Consider the following 25571-nt stretch of genomic DNA (forward strand, 5'->3'; position numbering starts at 1 on the left):
ATCATTGTCTATTTTTCCTATCGTGTTTCTGCCATGGTGATTCAAATTGTATGTAAGAGACTAGTTACTCATGTGATTGAAAGATACCTCCAGAATCCTAAAAAAAGATTCACAATTTGCCATTCAGATGGTCTGCAGCCTAAGTCCACCGTTTCAAGCCATTTTGCAAACTTCACCATAATTTGTTCTGATTATGTAGGAGAAGGAACGACAGAGCCTGGAGAAGGAGTGAAAAGAAGTATCAGTCTAGAATTCCTACATAGCCACAAACAACCTCCATTCCACCCCATTTATGTGCCATTGTCCCTTATCTAACTCTAGTCAATCAGGTGCTGAACATTTGTTGAAAAGGATTCTGTGCATAGGCTTTTAGCGATAAATCAATTTAATTGAACTCTCATATGTAGACCTTTCATACCTGACAAACTACTCATTTTGGTTGTATTGTACCCACTGCTGCCATGTAGATATTACCAGATTGTCTCTTAGAGAGCAGGGGTGAAATCAATTTACCTTCACTACCAGTTTGCAAATGTGAGCACCCGCACAGGACCTTCCGCACATGCACAGAGCATCAAAAACGAGACATGATGAGATCCAGATGGGTGGGCGCAGCCTCCTTCCACCAGCACTACCAGTTCGCCCGAACCGGATAGAACCGGCTGAATTTCACCACTGATCTAGAAGCTGTAAAGAACTGACATTTCTAGATTTTAATACCTTTACTCTTTGTGTTACAGTTTACTAAGCCAATACCAAAAATTGAGAAACTGATTGGAACTGAACTACTTTCAGATCACAGCAGAAGACAACGATGACTTTTTCAACTATTGTGTTCATTGTCTGGTTTCTTCATCTGACTAGATTGCAAGGTGAGAAAAGATGCTGGGGAGGTGTTTGGGGGAGGCCATATTTAAGGATGTGTAAATCCCCTCCCCCCCTTTAATTACCCCTTGACTTTCAAAGGAAATAAAGATGGGTGTGAGATAAGTAATAAATACACGATTTAATAAAAGTGCACAGAGGAAAATCACAAAGTCAAGTTGGTAACTGCAACTGTGCAATTGAAGAGACACTTTGATGTGGTTTTTAAAAAATGGGTCTTTGATTATTTTTCCATATCTGTAATCTTGACTATTTGACTCCCCAATCTCAGACACCTCTGTTCTTTTAAAATATTTTAATGATCCTGATTTTAATTTAGGGTCTTCATTTTAATTGTAGTATTACTATAAATTTTTATTCATGTTCTTGTATTGTTGTACATAATGAAATGTATATGAGCACTTCTACAAACAAAAGACCAGGATATAGATTTAATAATGCATAAAATAATAACATTACAATTTCATCACCGCATTTCTTCCTAGAAATTCCTCCTTTACACACTCACCAAATCTAGACTTCATTAATTTCAACCAAAATGACATAGCATATACCATTAAACGATACTATGTTGTGACGATATCTATTGTAAACAGAAATGTAGAAAAACAATTACTATATTCCAGGCCAGGGTGGGGGGGAGGATGAGTGAAGATGGATGGTTTTAGATTCAATTGCAATGGGAAAGAGAGAGCGATAAATATTTGGACAGTCATTCTATTAAGCTAGCGAAGTTACATTAAAAATACACCACCTATTCCCATTCTCAATAACATTTTATGAGACTAAAGGTAAAGGTTTCCTCTATCCTGTCATGTCCAACTCTAGGGGAAGAATGCTCATCTCCAATTCTTAACCAAGGGACCCAACAATGTCCAAAGATATCTATGTGGTCATGGCCAGCATGACTCACTCAGAACACTGTTACCTTCCCACCTATTTATCTACTTGCATTTGCTTGCTTTTAAATTTCTAGATGGACAGGAGCTAGAGAAAGTAATGGGAGCTCATCCTGTTGCATGGTTTTGGGTCTTGAACTTGGGCTGTCAGTTTTACAGCTGACATGCTCAGTATCTTTAACCAACGAGCCATTAGTTATGTGCTGTTAGATTTTTGATTGCTGTATATTCTCCAGGTTTAAGTTCCAGTCCATTATTTTCAGAATTGTATCTTTCTCTCAATATTGAACAAAATTTATTCTGACTCCTATAACACTTTTAACAATTATAGAGATATTTAATTTTATTTATTAATTATATGTGTGTAAGTGTGTGTAGCCTGTTTCCCCAAAAATAAAACCTATCCCCAAAATATAAAACCTAGCAATTTTTTATATGTGCCCCTCATATGGGCCCTCATATTTGCTGGTAAAAAACTGAAGGGAGACTAGTATAGATCTATTTCAAGCTATTTAGCTCTCATCAGCTACCCACACCCTTACTGGTATTCAAACTTGGGCTTCTTACTTATTAGGCAGTTGTACTAACCTCTAAGCCACAAGTTCTCCTCCCTTTATCAGCTGAACCGGGGAGAGATTAAGTGTTTAAGCATAAAATATGCTCGTGTGTATGTGTGTATGAATTTATATATGAATTTATTGATTTTAAAATTGAATTAAATAAATAAAATAAATATCTGAGGGACTTTTATGTGTGTGAGAGAGAGAAAACATTTAACAATAAAACAATAATAATAATAATATAAAATTTTAAATTGTATCTCATTCTTCTTTAACTAAAGGTATTGTTAAGTTTACTAATTTTGGGCTAGGACCCCCCCCCCCCAAATAAAAATTGGGAGATGAGTGTCTCAGGAGCTCACAGTTTTATCATTCTTTGATACATTTGTGTGACATCACAATGCATATAAAAAAGGGGCAGGGCTTGTATTACAAGACCACAGTGCTGCTTTGATCATTCTGGCCTCCCCTCCCCACAAGCCTCCTCCAGAGAAGAAATAATGTATTGGAGATGTTATTTCCATCTACCAATTGTTTCTTTCAGGGTGCAAAATGGAAAAAGGATCACTTGGGCTCTCTTTCCATCTTACTCCTACATCTATTGCAGTAAGAGAGTTAAATCTAGAATAGTCAACGCCACTCCTTCTGGGATTGTTTATATTAATTATGCACAGCATTGATCTGGGTGACTTTGAGAAGGTTCAGTGCCCTTTATATAAATATACATATATATATAGTTTGTTTCTCTGTGTGCTTTAGCTTGCCCTCTGTCCCATTTTCCTAGTTAACTATTTTATCTTACTTTTGCTGGTGTTTTAATAAACATTAAGCTATATTTTTGCTAGCCAATCTGAATGGCAGGTGTGTTTCCTCATATAAGGAGGAAGGGAGCAAGGGAGAGTGTGCTGGCTGCAAAGTGAACTGGAAATTATTCACAGTAATTTTCCAACGTGTGGATGTCCACATTTTGGCATCTAACAAAATGTGAAACACTATAAAGCCAAATTATCCCAAGCTTCCCTTAACCCACTGAAGAAAGCCATTAGCAAACAGAAAACAATAACAGCTTTCTTCAAGTAAAAATAACAAAATGAGAAGACATACAGGTAGTGTTTGACTTATAATTGTTTAGTGACCATTTGAAGTTACAATGGCACTTTTAAAAGTGACTTACAACCAGTCCTCACACTTACAACTGATACAGCATCCTCATGGTCAGATGATCCAAATTTAGCCACTTGGCAACATGTGATCACCATTTGTGAGAGAGATTCTGACAACCAAAGTCAGTGGGGGAGTTGGATTCACTTAATGACCATGTGATCCACTTAACATCTACAGTTATTCGCTTGATAATCATGGCAAGAAAGGTTGTAAAATCGGGCATGGCTCACTTAATAACCCCCTTGTTTAGCCACAAAAATTATGGTCCCAACTGTAGTTATAACTTGAGGAGTATACTTTATTAGCTTCAGGGTCAGTTCTTCACCTGGTTTTGAAATACTTCTTGAAGTTAGAAGAAAAGATACTGAAATGGGCACTATAAACTAGGTAGGACTAGAGTCCATTTTAGCCCATTTCTTCTCATTAGCCAACCATCTTTCTTGAGATAATAGGGATCCTGAACTCCATCTCTGATGGAACTGGCAATCTGCAATAACTTGTCATATGTATCAGTTTTACAACACCCCAGAACTAACTATAACCAGAATCTCTTATTATATTTTACCCCTTTTTTAAATTCCTTGGGGTTTTTTTTTAAATCTTATTTGGAAAATTAAAATTACGTATCTTTTCTTTTTCCAACAGCTGCTGCTGACCCAGAAATAGGTAGGAATTTCTATGTACCCTAAAAACCTTTTGCAAAATTGGCACTGAATGGTGAAAAGGAAACCCATTTGCCTTTTACAAAACCTTAGATATGTTGTTATGTTGCTTCTAGTACAATATAATCTTCAGAGCCATTGCTATAACTCCAATTGCATTTTGTCATTTTCTTATTGCTAATGAGTTAGGCAAAGAAATGTTATAAATAAGTTATAATATGAAACAATGAGTCAGCTAGCTTGGTCGCTCAACAGCGAGACGCTGGTGTAGCGGGCATGGCAGCACCTGCATTTTCTACACCATAGCAGAAGAGCATATCTTTCTTCCCCCTGTCCTTACCACTTTCTACAGAGGGACAATTGAAAAGAGCCTCTTATATTGTATTAGTGTTTGATTTGGAAGTATTACTGTTTTGGACAGGAAGGTGGTGCAGAGTGGTAAGGACAGCAAAAAAGATTATTGGAGGTTCAGTGCCTTCTATCAAGGACATGGCATATAAGCACTATCCAGGACATAGTGGGTGTAGGTGTCCTTTTGAGAGCAGGCATCAGAATTTCAGTTTTAATATATACATAGAAAAATGGCAACAAAGGTTATTTTATAATATCTTAGAATGCTTTGTTCCTTGACAAGTAATTCATTATTTGACATGGTTGAGTTATCCTCTTCCATATTAAAAAAGAAACCAGGCTTTTTCTTGGGACTGGATCAAAATCGACATATGAATGAAGCCTATGCTGATCTAAACACAGGAGTGAATCACATACTGACAAGTTATGTAGATATTCATGTTAAATATTAACTTGTTTCCCAGGAGACACAAAATCATTGGAAACTTTCTTCTGAAAGTCATATACAAATTCATTCAAAAAGAGAAAGTTTTTTTCTTGCAGGGTTTCAGTTGTTGAGCTTCAGAGGTATGGGGAAAAGTTCCCTTAATTTCTTATTATAATCCAAAATCTAAATCAATTTTTTTTGTTCCTTTTCAAGTCAAGGTTGACTTCCGGCAACTGCCTGGATTAGTCCCTATAATGTTCAGGCAGTATTTTGAAAGTGGTTGAAAGACAATGACTGGCCAAGGTGATCCAGTAGCTTCATATCTAAGATACAACTAGAACTCATAGTCTTCCACTTTTTAGCCTGGTACCTTAACCATTACACCAAACTCCTTCTCCCTCTCTTTCTTTCTCTCCCTGGTCTCTTCTATTCTGCTCTTTCTTGGAAGGTTGTAAGAAGCCACTAACCTCTACAAGAATTGTTGGAGGCCAACCAGCTTCTGAGGGGGCATGGCCCTGGCAAGCAGGTCTTACAGTACTCAACATAACTTTTTGTGGTGGCACCCTCATAGACAAGAACTGGGTGCTGACAGCTGCTCATTGCTTCAGCTGGTAAGTTACTGGACTGTAAAATTAAGTGAGAAAAATAGATGGATGGCTATTATTACGATGCTATTCTTTTTAATAAACTAGAGTTTCCAGGGAACAGCAATATTATGGCTTGTTACATAGCCAGATATTTAGACTGGATGTGCCATTTTTATCCAACTATCAAATCTTTCCCAAGAACATGGAATAGGCAGATGTTGTTTGATGGTGTTAAAGGTGCTGTTGCAAAATGTAGAAAGCTGCCTTTTTGCAATTGACTAATGGTGATTTTGTCAATGCCAGGGGTATTCAAATAGGTGCTTTGAGATTGCACACAAGGTGGCTGTTACAGAAGTAGGTTTCTACTGGTTCGGCCCAGTAAAGCCAAACCGATAGTGGAATTCCGGCCTGGGTTGCAGAACCAGCAGCAACCTAGGCTGGCCACGCCCCTCAACCAGTTCCCCAGTCACCGCTGCCGTCGTTGCCACCACCATCTTTTTTTTTAGTTCTGCACATGCGCAGAACAATTTCTATTGAATTGTAAAGCATGTGCATGAGCAAACCAGCAGTAATGTCAGTTGAAACCCACCCCTGGGCTGTTACTATTGGTATTACCTTTGCTTTCTTTTGCCAGTAGTTCTATTTCTCATCTTCAAATGTTTTATTTCATTTTTCATTTTCATTTCATACAATCACATATATACTGTGCATGATTGGGGCCATATAACATTGAGCGATAAACACAGCCCTCCTTATGTTCCCCCAAATACAAAACCAATATAACGCTTCAACCCTCCATACACCCTTTCTTTCTCCCCCCTCCAACTTTCCTTTCTCCCCTCCAACATTCCCCTCTCCTACTTCCCCTCCCCCTCTAACACTCCTTTCTCCCCCTCCCTTCCATCTCACCCTCCTTCCAGTCCTCTCTCCCTCCCTCTCTACCCCTCCCTCTTCTTTCCCTCTGCTCCTCACTTCGGTGTATTTCTACTATCCATCGATATATTCAACTTCTTATTTTTATACTAAAATTAAAAAAAGAGCAACAGTATACAAGTGCAATCATGTTATTTTAAAAACTGGCACATACTATATTTCCCCCCTCCCCCCCCCTCCCCCCTATTACCCCACCTCCCTTCCCCCCTCCCGACTTCCCGGAGCCCGTACACGGTATAGCTTTTTATCAAACACAGTCTAAAATGTGTTAAAACCAAGTAAGTTAGGGAAAAAAATAATAAAGAAAAAAAAGGGGGGGAAAGAAAAAAGAAAGAGAAGAAAGAAAGTCAGTAAAATCTCTACATTGAACTCAGCTTCTTACCATTACACAAACTTAAGCAGTTTACATTGTTCCTAATCTTAATTGATTGATTACCTACAGGATTTCCCCAGAAGTTATTTGTTGATTCAGCTTTTCCTGTACTCTTCTCTAGCTAGGGACCTTATCTCTTTATCTAAATATCTATCTGTTTCCAAACCCTTAATTTTGTCCCCTTTATGCCTCCTTCCTCTATAACACAATTTAGATACATCTCAAATTTTTCTTTTGGTTTCCTCTTCCAACTCTTTTTGTCTTTGCCCTTGTTTATATATATATATATATATATATATATATATATATATATATATATATATATATATATATATATATATATATATATATATATATATATATATGTATATATATATATATATTCATCAGTACTCCTCTCATATATGCTTTACTTATATCTCCTACAAATTCCCTGAATATGCCCTTATTCATATTCGGAGTAGTTCTATTTCTATTCGCAGGTCTTTGGATTCAGTGATTTAATGACCTCCAGTTCTTTCTCTTCTATTCTGCTGCCTCCAGAAACTACCACATCCACTGTGGAGATTTTTTTGTCTTTCAGAAATAGTCACAGAGGAGTCAAATGAAGAAAATGGCATTACATCAAGGCTATTTTACTGCCAATTCTTTCGTGCTTGCATCACAAATAAAAGAACATACAAGTAGTCCTTGACTTGGGACCACAATTGAGTCCAAAATTTATGTTGCTAAGTGAGAAATTTGTTAAGTGATTTTTGCCCCATTTTACAAACTTTCTTGGCAAGTTTGTTAAGTGAATCGCTGCAGTTGTTAAGTTAGTAACATGATTATTAAGTGAATCTGACTTTCCTATTGACTTTGCTTGTCAGAAGGCTTACAAAAGGGGCTCCCAGGACCCCAGGACACTACAACTGTCATAAATATGAGTCAGTTGACAAGCATCCGAATGTAAATCACATAACCATAGGGATGCTTCAATGGTGATAAGTGTGAAAAATGGTCCTAAGTCACTTTTTTTCAGTACCATTGTAACTTTGAACAGTCACTAAACAAACTGTTTATAAGTTGAGGACTACCTGTATACAAAAGGGACACAACAATGCTTTTTTTTTTCTTTTTGACCAAAACTGCTTCAGTTATATATTAATAAAAGTTTGCATTACTCTGCAGAGTTTCAATGGAAGATACTTTCCCATTTGCATATCACTCAATGCACCTTGTGGATACTGTATGTGGAAATCAGAGCTGGATTTAGATTGAAGCTAAATAAGCACTGACTTGTGGGTGCCAATGCCAGTAGTTCCTAATCATTCCAAAAATGCTAATCCCCAGATTGGCAAGAAGCGAAGCCATCAGCCAATGTAGCCTAGGGACACCATGTACTCCTGAACCAGCACTGATAGAAACAGTATACAAATGAATAAATATTGTTCTTTCCTGCCAAACTCCAACAAGGCTGTTGGCATCTTTAAATATGGCAAAGCTGGATATGAGGAAACATGCTGAAATTAAATGCAGACAAAATCTGGTGCCCCTGGCAACAAACTTCAAGATTTTTTTCAGCAAATGTTGAAATCCTGCAGCACTCTTAATAGATCCACATCCATAAATTGCTGTTGACATTTTTTTTTTAATTGTCCCTTACAGGATGCCTGAAGGCTTTGAGGAAATTTTTGTGGGGCTAGGTCACCATCAACTCATGAACCCTTCAAATAACTCAAAGAAGTTTGGCATCCAACAGATTATTCCTCATCCTAACTACTCAGCTAATGACACTATGTATGACATCGCTTTGGTGGAGCTAAATGACACTGTGGACATCACCAAATACATCTTGCCTATGTGTCTCCCAGAATCTTCTGTGAAGTTCCCTGACAATACCAGCTGCTGGATCACTGGATGGGGAAGAACAGATACTAAGGGTGAGTGAGGGAAATGGGTTGCGTGTTTGATCTGACACTTTTTCATCCTTTCGCATCTTAATCTATGCAATTTGATATGTTTAAAGATTCCGTGATTTGCTTATTACACCAAAGTAACTTGACGTTACTTTAAGAACTAACGGGGCACAGTTTAATCCAGGAAGATGCTGGAGAATATTCCAGATACAAACCTGAGAGGATCATTATTCTGCATTGAAACTGAGGCCAAACTAGAGTTTTGCATAAAACCCTGTATAAAGTTACACAGTAGAGTTATAAATCAGAGGGAATCTGAAAAGACCCCTTTAATGTAGTAAATGTTATTAAATGACATAAACTTTCATTAGACGCATGGAGTAGCTGAAAATGATGTAGGGTTTAAATTGGGATGAGACCAGGTTAGAGACAAGAATGAAGAAGGCAAAACAGAGCTTTGTGTGGGTTTAAAAATCATTTTGGCTTACTTAAAAGTAGTAGGATTCTTCTTTTTCTTAAGGTTCTTTTTAAGGTTCAAGAATTAGCAGCAAGCTCAGGATAGTGACATAGGTAGTAGAACCTATTGCCACTAAAATCCATAATAGCACCAGCAAAGATTAATCTGAGTCAGGTCCCAGACATCAAATGAGGTCCTTATTTCCAGTGGCAGAAAATGGCACTAAAATATCTGAAGGGTGTTTTGATTCCAAAATGATCAGTTGAGTCACCCCATCAAAGTGAAATTGCAGAAGAAATCTGGGAACCTGGTTGGAAACAGCAAACCAAATTAGGTGATTTCTAAGTGTTTTTTTAATCTTTCCAGAAGTCCAAACTGAAGTTTGCTCCCAAATTTTAATATGTAAATTTGAACTAGATCACACCAAATTTCAAATCTTCAGTTTTAATTAATGGAGGATTCTTCACGGCAGTCTGATTATCTTAAAGAGGTTTGGATTCCAATCAAATCAGAATCAAAGCAAACTGCAAAACTGAATCAGGTCACAAACTAGAATTGATTCTGACTTGAACTGAATTTTCTCTGATTTTATGCACACACCAATAGCTGCAAAACAACAGGGATCAAGTAAAGAAGTAATGCATTTGGGTTCTGAATTGGCATTCTTTTCATCCCAAAGACCTATACATAATATGAGGGATAGGGTGGGATGGAGGGCCACAAAGCAAATTAAACTATACAGTGGTTAGGCGTTAGAGTTAGAGTTTAGAGTTAGAGTTTATTAACATTTATAGGCCGCCCTTTTCCCTGAGGGGACTCAGGGCGGCTCACATAAAATCAGGAAAGGGGAATACAAACAATGACGTAGACACACATAAAGTAAAAATAATGAGCAACATTCATTCATCATTCGGGAGGGGCGGCTATCTTTGTCCCCAGGCCTGACAGGCTAGCCAGGTCTTAAGGGCTATGCGGAAGGCCTGGACGGTGGTGAGAGTACGAATCTCCACGGGGAGCTCGTTCCAAAGGGTCGGAGCTACTACTGAAAAGGCCCTCCTCCTTGTAGTTGCCAGCCGGCATTGGCTGGCAGATGGAATTCGGAGGAGGCCCAATCTATGAGATCTAATTGGTCGCAGGGAGGTAATTGGCAGAAGGCGGTCTCTCAAGTACGCAGATCCACTACCATGAAGGGCTTTATGGGTGACTAGTAGCACCTTGAAGCGCACCCGGAGATCGACAGGTAGCCAGCGCAGCTCGCGGAGGATAGGTGTTATGTGGGTGAACCGAGGTGCACCCACGATCACTCGCGCGGCCGCGTTCTGGACTAGCTGAAGTCGCCGGATGCTCTTCAAGGACAGCCCCATGTAGAGCACATTGCAGTATTCCAGCCTAGAGGTCACAAGGGCCCGAGTGACTGTTGTGAGAGCCTCCCGATTCAGGTAGGGTTGCAACTGGCGCACCAGGCGAACCTGGGCAAATGCCCCCCTGGTCACAGCCGTCAGGTGGCGGTCAAAGGATAGCTGTGGATCCAGGAGGACTCCCAAGTTGCGAACCCTCTCTGAGGGGTGTAAAATTTGACCCCCCAGCCTGAGTGATGGAATATTGGTCGAATCTTTGGGAGGGAAGCACAACAGCCACTCGGTCTTTTCTGGGTTGAGTACAAGCTTGTTAGCCCTCATCCAGTCCATAACGGCCTCAAGGCCTCGGTTCATCACGTCTGCCACTTCATTGAGTTGGCACGGGGCGGACAGATACAACTGGGTATCGTCCGCATATTGATGGTATCTTATCCCGTGCCTGCGGATGATCTCTCCCAGCGGTTTCATGTAGATGTTGAATAGTAGGGGGGATAAGACCGAACCCTGAGGCACCCCATATGTTAGGGGCCTAGGGGTCGATCTCTGCCCCCCCACTAACACCAACTGCGACCTGTCCGAGAGGTAGGAGGAGAACCACCGCAACACGGTGCCTCCCACTCCCACCTCCCGCAGTCGTCGCAGAAGGATACCATGGTCGATGGTATCGAAAGCCGCTGAGAGGTCAAGGAGAACCAGGATGGAGGGATATCCTCCATCTCTGGCTCTCCAAAGATCATCGGTCAATGCGACCAAAGCGGTTTCTGTGCTGTAACCGGGTCTGAAGCCTGACTGGAAGGGGTCAAGATAGCTTCCAGTCTTGGTTTAAAGGAGTGTCAGAGATTTTTTTTAAGTGAAATGCCTATTTATATTTCATATGTTCTCCAGCTAAAATAGTTTATGTTGGTTTACATCAACCAGACAGCTTGGAGAGAAGATATAATCACAAGACTGCATCTTACTCATCCCTTAGTCAAAATTCTAGTACATCAGCTAAGAACTGGCACCTGTGATCTCACATTGTTGTATATGTAATTATGTGTAGAACATAGTGGTTGAAAAGTTTTAGTTTTTCTTGCCCCATCATAATTTACTTTCAACAGACAACTAATGTGCCTATGACACATAGGTATGTTTCTTTCCTGTCCTGTTCTATTATGTTTTGGGAGATAAGAGCAGTAAAAATATATGGGAAACAACTCTGTTAGATCTGCCATCTTCAGCTTGGCACCATGCTGGATCCTGCCATCAAAAGATAAGAGGGAAGAGCGGGACCTGGGAGAGGGAACAAATGGGCAATTACCTTCCAGGTATATGTGATGGGAAATTGAGAGCGGGGAATGACAGCTTGTCAAAGAGCAGGAGAGCTTAGAACCAGTTTTTACCAGCACTCAAAGCCATTCACCCTGAGAAAGTATGTGAATTACCTAAACATCTCAGGGTTCTCAAAACACTGGAGTCTTATTGGATGAAAATGGACTGGTCATGAGGGGAGAGCTGGGATGTGGGGAAATTTTCTATATCTTTTGAATGCAAAAAAAATTAGCCTGACTTTACTGCAGCCAGCATATTTTAGTAAAAGAACCTATCACTTCAACCAGTTAGAGTTGAGAACCTGTCTTTCCTAAGAGATCGGACTGGGGCAACACCAATATTTCCCTAAAATAATCAGTGTGGTTAGCAAGTCTGTCTTCTGGCAAATCGCAACAAGAAAAACTAAAATTGTTTTTTTATAAATGAAGTTGAGGAATATTAAAGATTTGGCACGAAAGTTACAGTGAACATAAACTCAGTTACTTGTTCTCTGCATTTTATAATGCAACTTTATCCTTTCTTTTCAGTGGACCTGGAGCCTCCCAAAAACCTTCAAGAAGTGGAAATATCTATCATCAATACAGATTATTGCAACTCTATCTACAACATGTTCAATATTTCAATATTGCCCCATTCCCCTATCAGAGACGGTATGATCTGTGCAGGTAGCTTTGAGGGTGGCAAAGATTCCTGTCAGGTATGGCGCTGAAAACTTAGCTAAATTTCTATGATACAAGATAGTTAAAATTGTAGTGATTGAATTTGTGTAATGTGTTAAACTGGGTTAGTTTTAATCTTGGGTGGATAGTGAAGTTGCTAACAATCTGATGAGTTATATATGACATTAACCCTTAATGTTAGTTTATGGTGCCATGAATTGAGCAATGAGAATTAATTAATTGATTGATTAATTAATGAATGAATTAATTAATTAAAAATTAGGTTTGATGCATCAAACTTATCAATGATGACATGGAAAACTTATGAACCTGCTCATAAAGGATGCAGAGTTCTCCCAGAGCTTCCTTCACTCAGGGAAGTGTGCATTCAGTGCTTTTCAAATTCCCAAGATAGGTATGGGCAATCATCAACAAGAAACCTTATATAGTGTCCAGAAAAACTCATCAAGATTCAACTCCTGGAATTTGATGGAAAGCTTCATGGAAATTTTCAATCAGTGGAGTGATTGCTGCTGAATTTTGCTGATTAAGACAAAAAACAGAGGAGCTAAGAAACTCTCAGAAACTCAATGAAACCCCTGCAAAAATATTTAAAAATTAGGCCAAACATTTTCTGATCTTCTATCTCCAGTAATTATAAAGAACACAGGGCAAAATAACATATCCAACTGCCCTGCATAAGATAAAAATTGCTCAGCCATGTGCTAAGAGATGAAAAATAGCAATAGCACTTAGACTTATATACCACTTTACAGTGCTTCACAACCCTCTCTAAATGGTTTACAGTATCAGCCTCAGTGGTAGGTTCCGGATCCCGTTGCAACTGGGGCTCTGTGTCCACCACATGAATGCGGGCACTGCACGCGTGCACATGCGCACAATGTGCACATGCGTCCTTACCTCCTGTGATGATCTGCAACACCTCCACAATACTCTAGCTGCTTGGCAGAGAGTCGGGAAGTTGCCATGCGCTCCATGCATGTGTGCGGAAGTTCCAAAGAGTTCAAATACAGCTAAGGACGGCAGGCGGGTACCAGAACGGTACCCAATGCTCCCAGCAGATACCGGTATGCCCATATTGGGGCATACCGCCTGCAACCCATCACTGGTCAGCATATTTCCCCCAACAATTTTGGTCTTCATTTTACTCACCTCGGAAGGATGGAAGCCTGATTCAACCTTGAGCCTAGTGAGATTTGAACTGCCAAATTGCAGGCAGCCAGCAGGCGGCAGAAGTAGCCTGCAGTACTGCATTCTAACCACTGGGCCACTGTGGCTCATTTCTCATTAAAATGCATTACTGGCTCAACTTGTTGTTGTCCAAATATTTTGGACATGAATTCCTATGAATTCTTATTCCTATGAATATAAATCCCTAACCAAATTTAAAGTCCAAAACAGTTAAGAGGGATGACCCATATACTGCTTCTTTTGACTAGTTCTGAAGAGGATTTAAGCAATAGTAATAAATTCATATGGCTTTAAATTCGACTGTGTAGCACTTTGGATTTCATTTTGGATATGAGTTTCAGAGTACCTAGGACAGCCAGGTGATTCTGGGAAAAGGTGTGACCGCTTTAAGATGGTGTGAGTAGGACTAAATTCATACTCCTGAAAGTTGGGAGACTGAGTTCAAATTGCTACACAACACTAGCTGTCATCCAGCTAAGGAAAGGATAGTGTATGTATGTTCATTTAGAAGACAAAAATAAACATGGAATAGAGTATTCATATGTTTAAAATGATCAACACAGATGCAGCCAAACTGACCATTTTAGAAGCAATATTTTTCTTTCTCCAACAATGCATCAAATGCATCCTTCACATTTTTAACTAAAATATTAGATCACTCTTATGGTTCTTTAGATTATATTTAATCAATTTCTGTGCAAGAGGATGTGATTAAAAATGACAATTACAAGTAGTCAGTCAAGTGATGGATATCAATAGTACCATGTTTCCCCAAAAATAAGACCGGGTCTTATTTTCTTTTGACACACATCGCTAAAATAAGTGATTAGCCTTATTTTCAGGGAGGTCTTATTATTTTTGAGGTGCAGGAGACAGTGAGCGTGGTCACCTCATGGGCTGCTGCTATGTTGCAATATTTTTGGGCAGGGCTTATTTTCGAGGGAGGGGTTATTTTAGCGTAAGTACTCAAAAGCATAATTGGGCTTATTTTCCAGGAGGTCTTAGTTTTGGGGGAAAGGGTAGTTTCCCCCATTCTCCAAATGGCATCGTGATACCATTGATTTGTCTCATGACATAGCAAAGGAAATATTATTACCTTGCATGGATGCAGTTATGTTTTTCAGAACAGTTAACATCCTGCTGTTTATTAACAGTGTTAATTATGGTTACCTTTTGAGGGGAGGGAGGTTGTGGGACTTAGAGTATGGTGCAGTGTAGTGTACAGACCCATTTCACTGAATTATCAATCAATATATTTCATTAACCCAAAAACTGTGATAAGTATGTTTGGCGAACCAGCAATTACTGAAGATTCCCAGGCAAAAGTTGAGCTGTTTAGTTTAAGGAATAAATACTTTGCTGCAAAGAAATTTGCGTTTCAATTTCTCAAAATCGGAATGAAGCAGTCTTCCTATAAACATGTGATAACATACATCTTTCTCTTTCCAGGGTGATTCTGGAGGACCTATGGTTTGCCAATGTGATGGAAATGAAAATTGGCTCTTGACTGGGATTGTGAGCTGGGGGTTAGGCTGCGGCATAGCTGGTGTACCTGGTGTTTACACTTCAGTAGCACACTATGCTGATTGGATTCGGCATCATATACCCCACATAACATTTTCAGACTGCACACCTGAAAGTAATAGTGTAACACCTGCTTTTAGTGTAGGATACAATACTGTGCTTTTACTGATATCTGTCAAATTGATTGTCTTCTGAGATCCTTCAGCTTACCTATGTCCCCAGAGCTGGTGCAGCAGCTCTACATAAAAATCTACACATTCTCCAAACTGGAGGAAGATCAGCATTAAAGTTCTAATCAGTTTTAAATCAATAACAAAATGATTTAAGTCATGTTGCTTACAACAAGAATGAAGATAATACTGACCATTCTTCGGTCTTTGGCTGAGAATCATGATAAGAATTGCATACTACCAAACTTGAGAGGACCTTTCCAAAATCTTCAGAAGCCTAAACTCTGATTGCTGACTATGGTACTACTCTTCCTCCTCCTAATATCATATAATATGCTGTTGCTCTTCCTTCCCCACAAAAGAGTTTCCATTCTCCCCACCAAAATGTATTTCCAACAGCACTTAGCCTGCCAACAAAAAGAACAACAATATTGGGCTGCCAGACAGACTTGATTCAAGGAACATACTCTGTTTTCAAATAATCTCTGAGATCACTATGAAAATACATGTATCTTTAAAACAGTGAAGATGTTGCAATGTCCACCTAAAGGGTGGAGTGCTTTCTCCATTTTTTGTTTTCTTCAGCACTCAACTAGGCACCGGGTTCTGATTTGAACCTTGTTTCACTGACCTACAGGTAACACTCCAGTGGTGGGATTTAATTTTTTTTACTACCAGTTCTATGGGTGTAGCATGGCTTGGTGGGCATGACTTGGTTGGTGTGGCTTGGTGGTAGTGGCAGGGGAAGGATACTGCAAAATCCCCATTCCCTCCCCACTCCAGGGCAAGGATATTGTAGAATCCCCATTCCCTCGTCATCTCACTAACCTGCTTTCCAGCTCTGTTCTCCTGTGCAGGGCAACAAAAGAAGACCCAGACAATCAACTGGGACTCTGATCATCTGGGACTCAAGAGGCAGCAAATAGATGGGGTAGGAGCCAGCCAGAGGTGGTATTTGTCAATTCTCTGAACTACTCAAAATTTCCACTACCAGTTCGCCAGAACTAGTCAGAACTGTCTGAATACCACTTCTGTAACACTCCTATCAATATAAATTCATAAAAGAATTTGTGTCCTGATTTTGGACATCATCTCAACATCTGATTGGCTACAAAAGTGACCAACTGGATCACCCAATCTGGCACTCATTGGAAGAAGATTTTTGAAGTCTCCAGAAGGGTGATTCCTGGCCCTGTTGAAGAGTTCAAAGTGCAGAATTGTTCTACCCCTGAACTAAAATTAAAATCTCCAAGTCTTCTTTAACTATGTGAATTTTTCAGGAAAGGAATGACTTTGCTACAGCTACTCTTGTTAGAAGCCACTGGATTTCACTGGAATCATCTTACTGTAAAATTTGTAATCTATAACTTTCTTTAATTATTGTACTTAATTCCCATCCCTTTATTTCTCTCCTTTAACTTATTTTAATATGTGATTTTGTTTATTATTGTATTACTACTGGATATTTTTCCATATATATTATTTTATGCTGCTCCTGGAACAAATTATATCTATCACTGTAAAATTTCACTCTGATGTATCATAACAATAAAAGCAATATTTACGCTTTTAAAACACCTTGAGAGATTTAATTCAAATGATTAAAAGATATGTGGCCTTGATATTTAGAAGCAGAATGTACATTCTTGCTTTTCTTATTTACTGGTGAGTTATAAAGAAGCAGATCACCCAGGAAAAGGAAAGCAATTAAAACAACTTTTATTTTCCAAATAGTTTTGAAGAAGCTAGATTATTGGCTTAGGTTGCAATCCTCTGTGAATTTATTTTAGCAGAATGGTTGCTGGATTAAGCAAAAGCCCCTCTTAGGTCAGATATTTAGTATAATAACATAGAATAAGTGAGTTGGAAGGACCTTGGAGGTCTTCTAATTCAACTCCTTCTTCAGCAAGAGATCCTGTACCATTTCAGATAAATGGCTGTCCAGTTTCTTCTTAAAAGCCTGCAGTGGTGGAGCACTCACAACTCCTGAAAGCAAGCCATTCCAGTGTTCAATTGTTCTCACTGTTGTGAAGTTTCTCCTTTGTTCTAGGTTGCTTTTCTCCTTGATTAGTTTCCATCCATTGTTTCTTGTCTTGCCTTCTGGTGCTTTGGAAAATAGGTTGACCCTTCTTTTTAGTGGCAGCCCTTCAAATATTGAAACATTGTTATCATCTCATTCCTAGTCCTCCTTTTCTCTAAACTAGACATACCCAATTCCTGCAACTGTTCTTCATATGTTTTAGTCTCCAGCCCCCTAATCGTCTTTGTTCCACGTCTCTGCCCTCTTTCTAGAGTCTCCACATCTTTTTTTATATTGTGTTTCTCACATGGCCAAGTAAATATCGTTAGAGTAAGTAGGAGATATAAAATGTGCAAAAGTGTGTACATTTTTATATTGTGTTGGAAACATTCCAGAATAAATAGATACTCTTTCAAATGAAGGAAACTGTTTCCCAAGGATTATTTTTATTTTATTTGTTACCTTAAATTGGAGCCAATCAGTCTGGGAACAGATTTTGTAGAGTGGTTGTGTGGCATGGTTACATAGACAGAGACCGTAATACAAAGCCATATCCTGTGGGTCCTGTCAGTTGACAATGTTTCAGGCAAGCAACCTGAAGTATGTGTTACTAAACATTTAGGATGCTTTTGTGTTACCAGTCAGAAAGACTTAGCAATAGCAATAGCACTTAGACTGATACACCATTTCATAGTGCTTTCAAGCCCTCTCTAAGCGGTTTACAGAGTCAGCATATTTCCCCCACACCCAACAATCTGGGTCTTCATTTTTCCAGCCTTAGGATGGAAGGCTGAGTCAACCTTGAACCAGTCAGAATTGAACTGCTGAACTGCAGGCAGCAAGCAGGCAGCAGAAGTAGCCTTCAGTACTGCATTCTAACCACTGCACCACCACAGCTTATAAAACATTCTCTTTTTTCTTAATGAAATTAATGACATAATCATCATATTAATAGGCAAGTCTTTACAATTTCCTCCTAAGAGACTAAGATAAGCTCCAATTATTTGAAGCCGCCTGCAAAGTAATACAGACAGTTAGGGAAGAGTGAATTTCTATATCATGTTTCAGTTACAATATTACTTCACTACTTCTAAAGTTTTATATATATATATATATATTTCAGATATAAATCAGTACTTGTTGAATTCAATAATATTTAAATTCCTCTACACTTTGTATTGCCCTTGGAATACAGACTAAAAGTCTGTAGCTATACAATTTGGGATGAACACTCTTTGAATGGTGTGGGAGTAGGAATGGATTTCCAGAGGAAAAATTGTAGACTACAGGAACCAGGAGGACTACTCAGGTGAACCTGAGAACACAGATAGACTTCTAAGTACTTCAACTTCCCTCTGAAAGGATGCAAATGACCAGCTGTCTGCAAGGAGTATAAATTCTTCCATTCCCCACTATCCTGTCAGAGCTGAAGAAGCTTCTTGGATGAGAAGAAAAACGTCATCAAAGAAAAACCAAGAAAGTCCAATTGCCTCTTTAAAAAAATCACCTTTGGGACAACTATGACTTGGATGACTGAGAATCTCTACAGATAGATTTAGTAGTTTAAAAATATTGGCAGTCTGTTTTGCAAGGGCTGGGAAACTAATCTTGAAATAATGTATTAATCAGTATTCAACTAAGAGGAGTAATATGGGCATATGTGTTGGGTTTTATAATGCACTTCTTTCCACACAAATATTTTCATATTCTAATTCAATTATCTTCTTGTGCAGTTTTCCATAAAACTCTTCTTGCTTATTATTACATGCATAGATCCCAATCAACAGCATTTGTTTTTGGTGTATTGTTATCTCCACCATCAGTATTCTCCCTCTTCATCTGTTTGTTGGTGTTTTGCATTTTAACTTTTTTTAAATAAAAGTTTAACAAGTTTTATTCATAAACATAGAAATCAAATCATAAGGCTGGAAGGGAACTCGGATCCAACCTAATCCAACCTCCTCCCTAGGCCAGAAGATCTTATACTATCTCAGATAAGCTCCCCTGCTTCAGACAAGATAGAAAGTTGGATCAGAAGACTTCCAAGGCCACCTTTCAAGCACTATGATTCTAAGTCCTTGTTCCAGTCAGATATTAGGAAATGAAAGTTAATTTTCTTCAGTGTAGACATTGATTTCATTTCCTATTGAATGCATAAATGTAGCAGGTTATACAATGAAATAGTAGGAATTTTTAGGGACATGGTGCCTTAGTAGCTAAGACGCTGAGCTTGCCGACCTGAAAAGTCAGCAGTTTGGCGGTTCAAATCCCTGGTGCCGCGTATTGGAGTGAGCTCCCATTACTTGTCCCAGCTTCTCCCAATCTAGCAGTTGTAAAGCACGTAAAAATGCAAGAAGTAAAATAGGGACCACATTGGTGGAAAGGTAATAGCATTCTGTGTGCCTTCGGCATTTAGTCATGCTGGCCACATGACTACAGAGATGTCTTTGGACAGCACTGGCTCTTCGGCTTTGAAACGGAGATGAGCACCGCCCCTTAAAGACGGGAATGACTAACACATATGTTCGAGGGGCACCTTTACCTTAGGAATTTTTAAGAAACCCGGTTTAATATGGGCAAGCAGCCTGATGATGGAGGTTGATAAATGTTATTTTGGCAACAAATGCCAAAGCTGAAGCTAAACCAATCATGAGAGCAATGAAGCCTTAGTTGCTCCACTATGGTTTGATTTGATCATCTCTTCTATTTAAAATCTACTATGAAAGATTGGGACAGATATCTACAGATCTGGAGCTATTATCTATATATGAAGAAAATTGATTATATATTTCTATCCCAAGCCAAGCCAGAGATTGGGAGGAAAACTTTAACCTAGATGCCTGGATGCCATGACAAGGACATAGAATTAGGGCATTAGGTTTATTTGCATTGATTAAATCTTTACTCATGCTGTTCTTTCTGTCTTGTATGCCTATCAATAAAATTATATGATGAATTCAGCAAGCGTAAATCAGAGGTCTGAGTACAGTGGTGAAATTCAAACTTTTTTACTACTGGTTCTGTGGGCATAGCTTGGTGGGTGTGGCAGAGGAAGGATACTGGAAAATCTCCATTCCCTCCCCACTCCAGGAGAAAGATACTGTAAAATCCACATTCCCTCCCCACTCTGGGGCCAATCAGAGGTGGTATTTGCTGGTTCTCCAAACTAGTCAAAATTTCCGTTACCAGTTCTCCAGAATCTGTCAGAACCTGCTTAATTTCACCTCTGTCTGAGTGCCTTTCCAACCTGTGGGCTGGTAACCAAAAATTACAGGCTTCATTTTTGTGGCTTTTTTTCTGATAATTCAATGACTCATATTTCATTGTTACATAAACCAGTGTATGGGAATAAAACCTATGGTAGCTAAAGTAAGTCATGTAACAATGAGCTTCTCTTCCATAATGCTCATAAAATAGTCTTGGGAGGAAATTTTTAATTTTTCTAATTTTGCCACTGAATAACAGCCTCATGTTTGCACCAATAATATTTAAAAGAAATATGAGTATACAGCTATAGCTAGTCCTTATTTAATGAGTGCCTTATTTAGTGATTGCAGTTACAACAGTGATAAAAAAGTAACTTTGTGACCAATGTCTACATTTATGATCTTCTCAGCATCTCTCTCCTTCTGTTACATGTTCACTATTACAGTCAGTTAGTACATTGTCCTCTGTTTAACCTACTTTTTTCTTTTTCAGTCCCTCACAGAGGAAAGATTGTCCTCTGTGTAAGAAGGAAATTTCTTACTGAGCTGATTTGTTCCACTGCATACCAGCTCCCTAAAAAGTGCTAACCGCATGTTAACAAGCTCAATAAACTAATCTTAATTAGCCAGCTGATAACTGCTGTAGAAATTGACAAGAGCCTAATCAATTTTTGCTTGCTTCCAAAGCAGCATGTATCAGATGCACTAGGCCAGGGCTGTCAAACTCGCGGACTAAGGGCCAGATTGCATCATGTGCTGGCCACGCCCATGCCAGTTTAGCAAAGAGGGAGGGAAATCCCAATACGTCATATGATGCTGCTGTGATGATGCGAGTTTGACACCCATGCACTAGGCAAACAGCTGGTACTAGCTCACTCCTTTCTATGTCTATTCCTAATTGTATACCTGTTTACTCTCTTATAATCCCTTCCTCTCCAATGAATGTAAATTTAAAAAATTCAATTCTCTTCTTGCTAATTATCACAGGATTGGAGTGAGCATTCCAAAGGGAGTCAGGGTAAAAAAAAGTCTGCAAGATTTGCCTTTTTATTTGACTCCCATGGTGTGTCACATTCCCCAAAATTTCTCTACTGTTTGTGCTCACCAAGAAATTTGGGGTCATATACTTCTGACTTTGCAAATCAAAAGAAAACTGAAGTAAAATCCTAATCACAGTCAGTTATGTGTCTCTTCACTTAGCAACCATTTTGCCTAATCACCATGCGGTTGTTAAATGAGGGCTAGCTATACCATCTAGGTTTAGTGTTTGTTTCATCCAACATGTGATATATATATTATTTTATTTATGAAATTTATTTGTTCTCCATCTCATATCCAATAACTCTTGGGGTTAGGATTAGGGTTAGGGTTAGGGTTAGAGTTTAATAATGCAGACAGATCATCATTTGGAACATGCCAGATATCACGGTTGTAGAGGGCCAAAGCATACAGTTTATTGATATTGCTCCCAGGAAATGTCAGTGTCAAAGAAAAAGAACTAGAAAAAAATCACAAAATATCATGACCTGGCTATTGAAACTGCACAGCTATGGATGAAACATGTAAAAGTGATACGCATTGTCATCATTGGCACCATGTCCAAGAATTTCACAAAACACATAAAGAAATTGCAGTTTCCTGCAATAACATGAGCAGAACTGCAAAAAAAACTGTGCTACTAGGAACATTATATATTTTAAGAAGGTACTTGGTTGGTACCTAGAATGCTGGCAGCAACCCGTCTCAAACATTAGCAGCAGTCAATGGTATTTGTGACACATCTTTACATGTTCACTTGACTAAGTTTCATGTTTAATGAATAAAAGAAATAATGAAGAAGAAGAAGAAGAAGAAGAAGAAGAAGAAGAAGAAGAAGAAGAAGAAGAAGAACAACAACAACAACAACAACAACAACAACAGGTGCAACCATATCAGACAGGTCTTAGGTAAAGGGCCAGACAAGATTTGCTCCACAACCCATTCAAACATGGAGAATATGAGAAAAATGAAATTTATGCCAGCTGAATCATCACCTGGATTAACAAGGGTTCTGTTGGATGCTATGGCTCCTGGGCATTCTGCACAAAATGAGCTACAGGGCTCAGCTCCCTCTGCTAGGCAACCAGGGCATGGAGCTGACAAGCTACTGGAAGAAAAAGCTAAAAATCTGGACTAGGGAAGAAAAAATATCTTTTATGGAAGCTTACTATCAGTCTGAGCCACAAAAATGTGGATTTCAAAAATGAATGTATCAGATTTGGAAGGTGAACCACACAGATTGTGATATCAATGAACAAAGGCTAATGGACCAACGATGTGTGATTCTGAGCCACAATTTTTTCATTACAGCAGAATTAACAGAAATCAAAGATAAAGCAACTAATGGTCTGAGTATACCAACAAAGAAGAGTAACATCAAGAATGATTTGCAGACTCAAAAGCAAACTGAGGAAGAAAGGGAGGAAGAGGCTGCTGAAATTGATGAAGATAAAGAACAAGGAAGCACTGAAGAACAAGCACCAACAGATATTGCTCAATTAGCTGAGAAAATAAAGCATCAAATGGAAGATGCTGAAATAACACATTTGCCAAAGCTGAACCAAGTGAACTGGAAAGAATTGAGAAATGTACTAAAAAGAAAGGTCAATGAGGCTATGCAAATCATTCAAACCATTACATTAACTGAAACAAACCAGCTGATATATGCAGCAGTCTTCATAGCCACCAAAGAATTGGGTTTGAAAATACAAAAGAACCAAAGAGGCAAGAAAAGGAAGCCTAAGTGGAAAATTTAGTTGGAATTGAAGATCAAAAAATTTTGCGGAGACTCGAGTAACTTGAAGACCTAAAGCAAAGTCAGCTAAAGAACAAGCAGGTCAAAAGCAGCCTGGAAGCAAGATACAATTTAAAGAATAAGGAGATTGCGGTAGTAATTGAAGAGCTGAAGCAGAGGGTTGTTGCCATTGCTGAAAAGATTAAATGGTATGAAAATCGAGTAACTTAGTTCAAGAAAAACTCACCGTTCAGAGCAAATCAGCACCAGTTTTATAAGAGCTTAGAAAGTGGAGATGGAGTAACAACAAATGAAAAGCCTGATAGGGAGAAAGCTCTGAAATTCTGGAAGAATTTGTGGGAAAACAACAAGAAGCACAACAGAAATGCAAAATGGATCAAGCAGGTTGAAGATTCTAATAAAGTGCATAAAATGGAAGATGTGAAAATAACAAAAGAAATGGTGCAAAGACAGTCAAGAAAATTGAAGAATTAGAGTGCACCTGGACCAGATGACTTCTGGTTAAAGGCACTTTAACCAGTGTGCAGAAAATATTGGCAGCCCAAATGAACCAGATCTTTAAAACACCTGAAAATGGTGACTGGATGACAACTTGAAGGACATTTTTGATCCAAAAGATAAAGAAAAAGGAAAAGATCCTGGAAACTATAGGCCAATCACCTGTTTGCCAACAACATACAAGCTCCTTACTGGTATCATTGCAAACCAAATTTATGGATACTTGGAAAGAAATAACTTGTTTCCTGTAGAACAGAAAGGATGCTGCAAAAATTCAGGAGCAACAAAGACCAACTGCTGATTGACAAACTAATCCTAAAGAATTCAAAGAAAAGACGAACCAACCTGTTCATGGCTTAGATAGACTATAAGATTGCATTTGATTCAGTTCCCCAAAGCTGGATCAAGAAATTCCTGAAAATCTTTGCCATTAGCAGCAACATACAAAAAATCATGGAAACTTCAATGAACCTCTAGAAAATGAAGCTTATAGCTAATGAAGAAGTACGGGTGAAGTTGAAATTAAACGAGGCATTTTCCAGGGCGATTTCCTTTCACCCCTGCTTTTTATACTCTCAATGCTACCACTGACAATCATTTTGAAGAAGATGGACTGTGGATACGAACTTGCAAAGAAAGGACTGGAAATTTCACACTTAGTGTACATGGATGATTTGAAGCTGTTTGGTAAAACAAAAGCTGAACTGAATTTATTAATTGAAAGCACAAAAGAATTTAGCCAAGACATTGGTATGCAGTTTGGAATTGACAAATGTGCAACAATGGCAACCAAAGCAGGCAAGGTCATAGAAGATGATGGAATAGAACATGAGAATGAAGAAATGATAAAGGCAGTAAAACCAGAAGAAGGCTACAAGTACTTGGGGATTTTAGAGGCCTCTGACTTAATGCATAATAAAGTCAAGGGATTAACTTCAGCCAAGTACATTCGACAAATTTACAAGATATTAAAGTCCAAATTGAGTGGAGGAAACATCATAAAAACCATAAATACCTGGGCTATACCTGTGATTCGATACTCTGAAGGAATAATTGACTGGATCTAGATGGAGTTGGACAATTTGGACAGAAAAACAAGGAAGCTTATGACAATGAATCATGCTTTGCACCCTAAAAGTGATGTTGACCGATTATATCTACCAAGAGCAGAGGATGGTCGAGCACTCCTACAAGTAAAACAGACCGTGGAAGAAGAAAAACACAGCTTGAATGATTACATCCAGAAAAGTGAAGAACCAATGATTAAGGAAGTAAATAAAGGAGGCCTTTTAAAGACAACTAAGTCAAAAGCTGAATATAAGAAAGAAGTAATTGAGAAGCAAAAATTGGAAAAACAAAGCTATGCATAGCCAATACTTGAAAAGTTTTGAAGGCAAAGCTGACCAAAAGTTAACTTGGAACTGGTTAAGATCAGGAGCACTTAAAAAAGAAACAGAAGGCTTTATTTTGGCAGTTCAAGAACAAGCCTTAGCCACAAACTACATGAAGACAAAAATTCAACATGTTACCACCAACAGCAAATGTTGCCTCTGTAATGAGAAAGACGAGACAGTGGACCACTTGGGTGGGTGTAGCAAAATTTCCCCCTTCCCTGATTTGAAT

The 25571-nt window shown here is 38.8% G+C and overlaps 1 protein-coding gene across 1 annotated transcript; it reads left to right on the forward strand.

The window, feature by feature from the left end:
- The first annotated feature begins 814 nt into the window (after window positions 1-814).
- On the forward strand, window positions 815-15455 carry LOC116521590 (serine protease 27-like). The gene is made up of 7 exons (XM_032236247.1): window positions 815-872; window positions 4154-4174; window positions 5397-5559; window positions 8489-8763; window positions 12181-12222; window positions 12513-12562; window positions 15186-15455. Exons 1-7 carry the CDS (start codon window positions 815-817, stop codon window positions 15453-15455), a joined length of 879 nt encoding a protein of 292 aa, XP_032092138.1.
- The last annotated feature ends 10116 nt before the right edge of the window (window positions 15456-25571 follow it).

Source organism: Thamnophis elegans, chromosome Z, assembly GCF_009769535.1.
Source record: "Thamnophis elegans isolate rThaEle1 chromosome Z, rThaEle1.pri, whole genome shotgun sequence".
NCBI lineage: Eukaryota > Metazoa > Chordata > Lepidosauria > Squamata > Colubridae > Thamnophis > Thamnophis elegans.

Bases quoted from the DNA above. Each gene is read 5' to 3' on its own strand.
- LOC116521590 (XM_032236247.1), top strand. From the start codon at position 815: ATGACTTTTTCAACTATTGTGTTCATTGTCTGGTTTCTTCATCTGACT. The intron at 873-4,153 runs GTGAGAAAAGAT...TTTTTCCAACAG, and splicing joins TCATCTGACTAGATTGCAAG to CTGCTGCTGACCCAGAAATA. The intron at 8,764-12,180 runs GTGAGTGAGGGA...GTCTTTCCTAAG, and splicing joins GGGAAGAACAGATACTAAGG to AGATCGGACTGGGGCAACAC.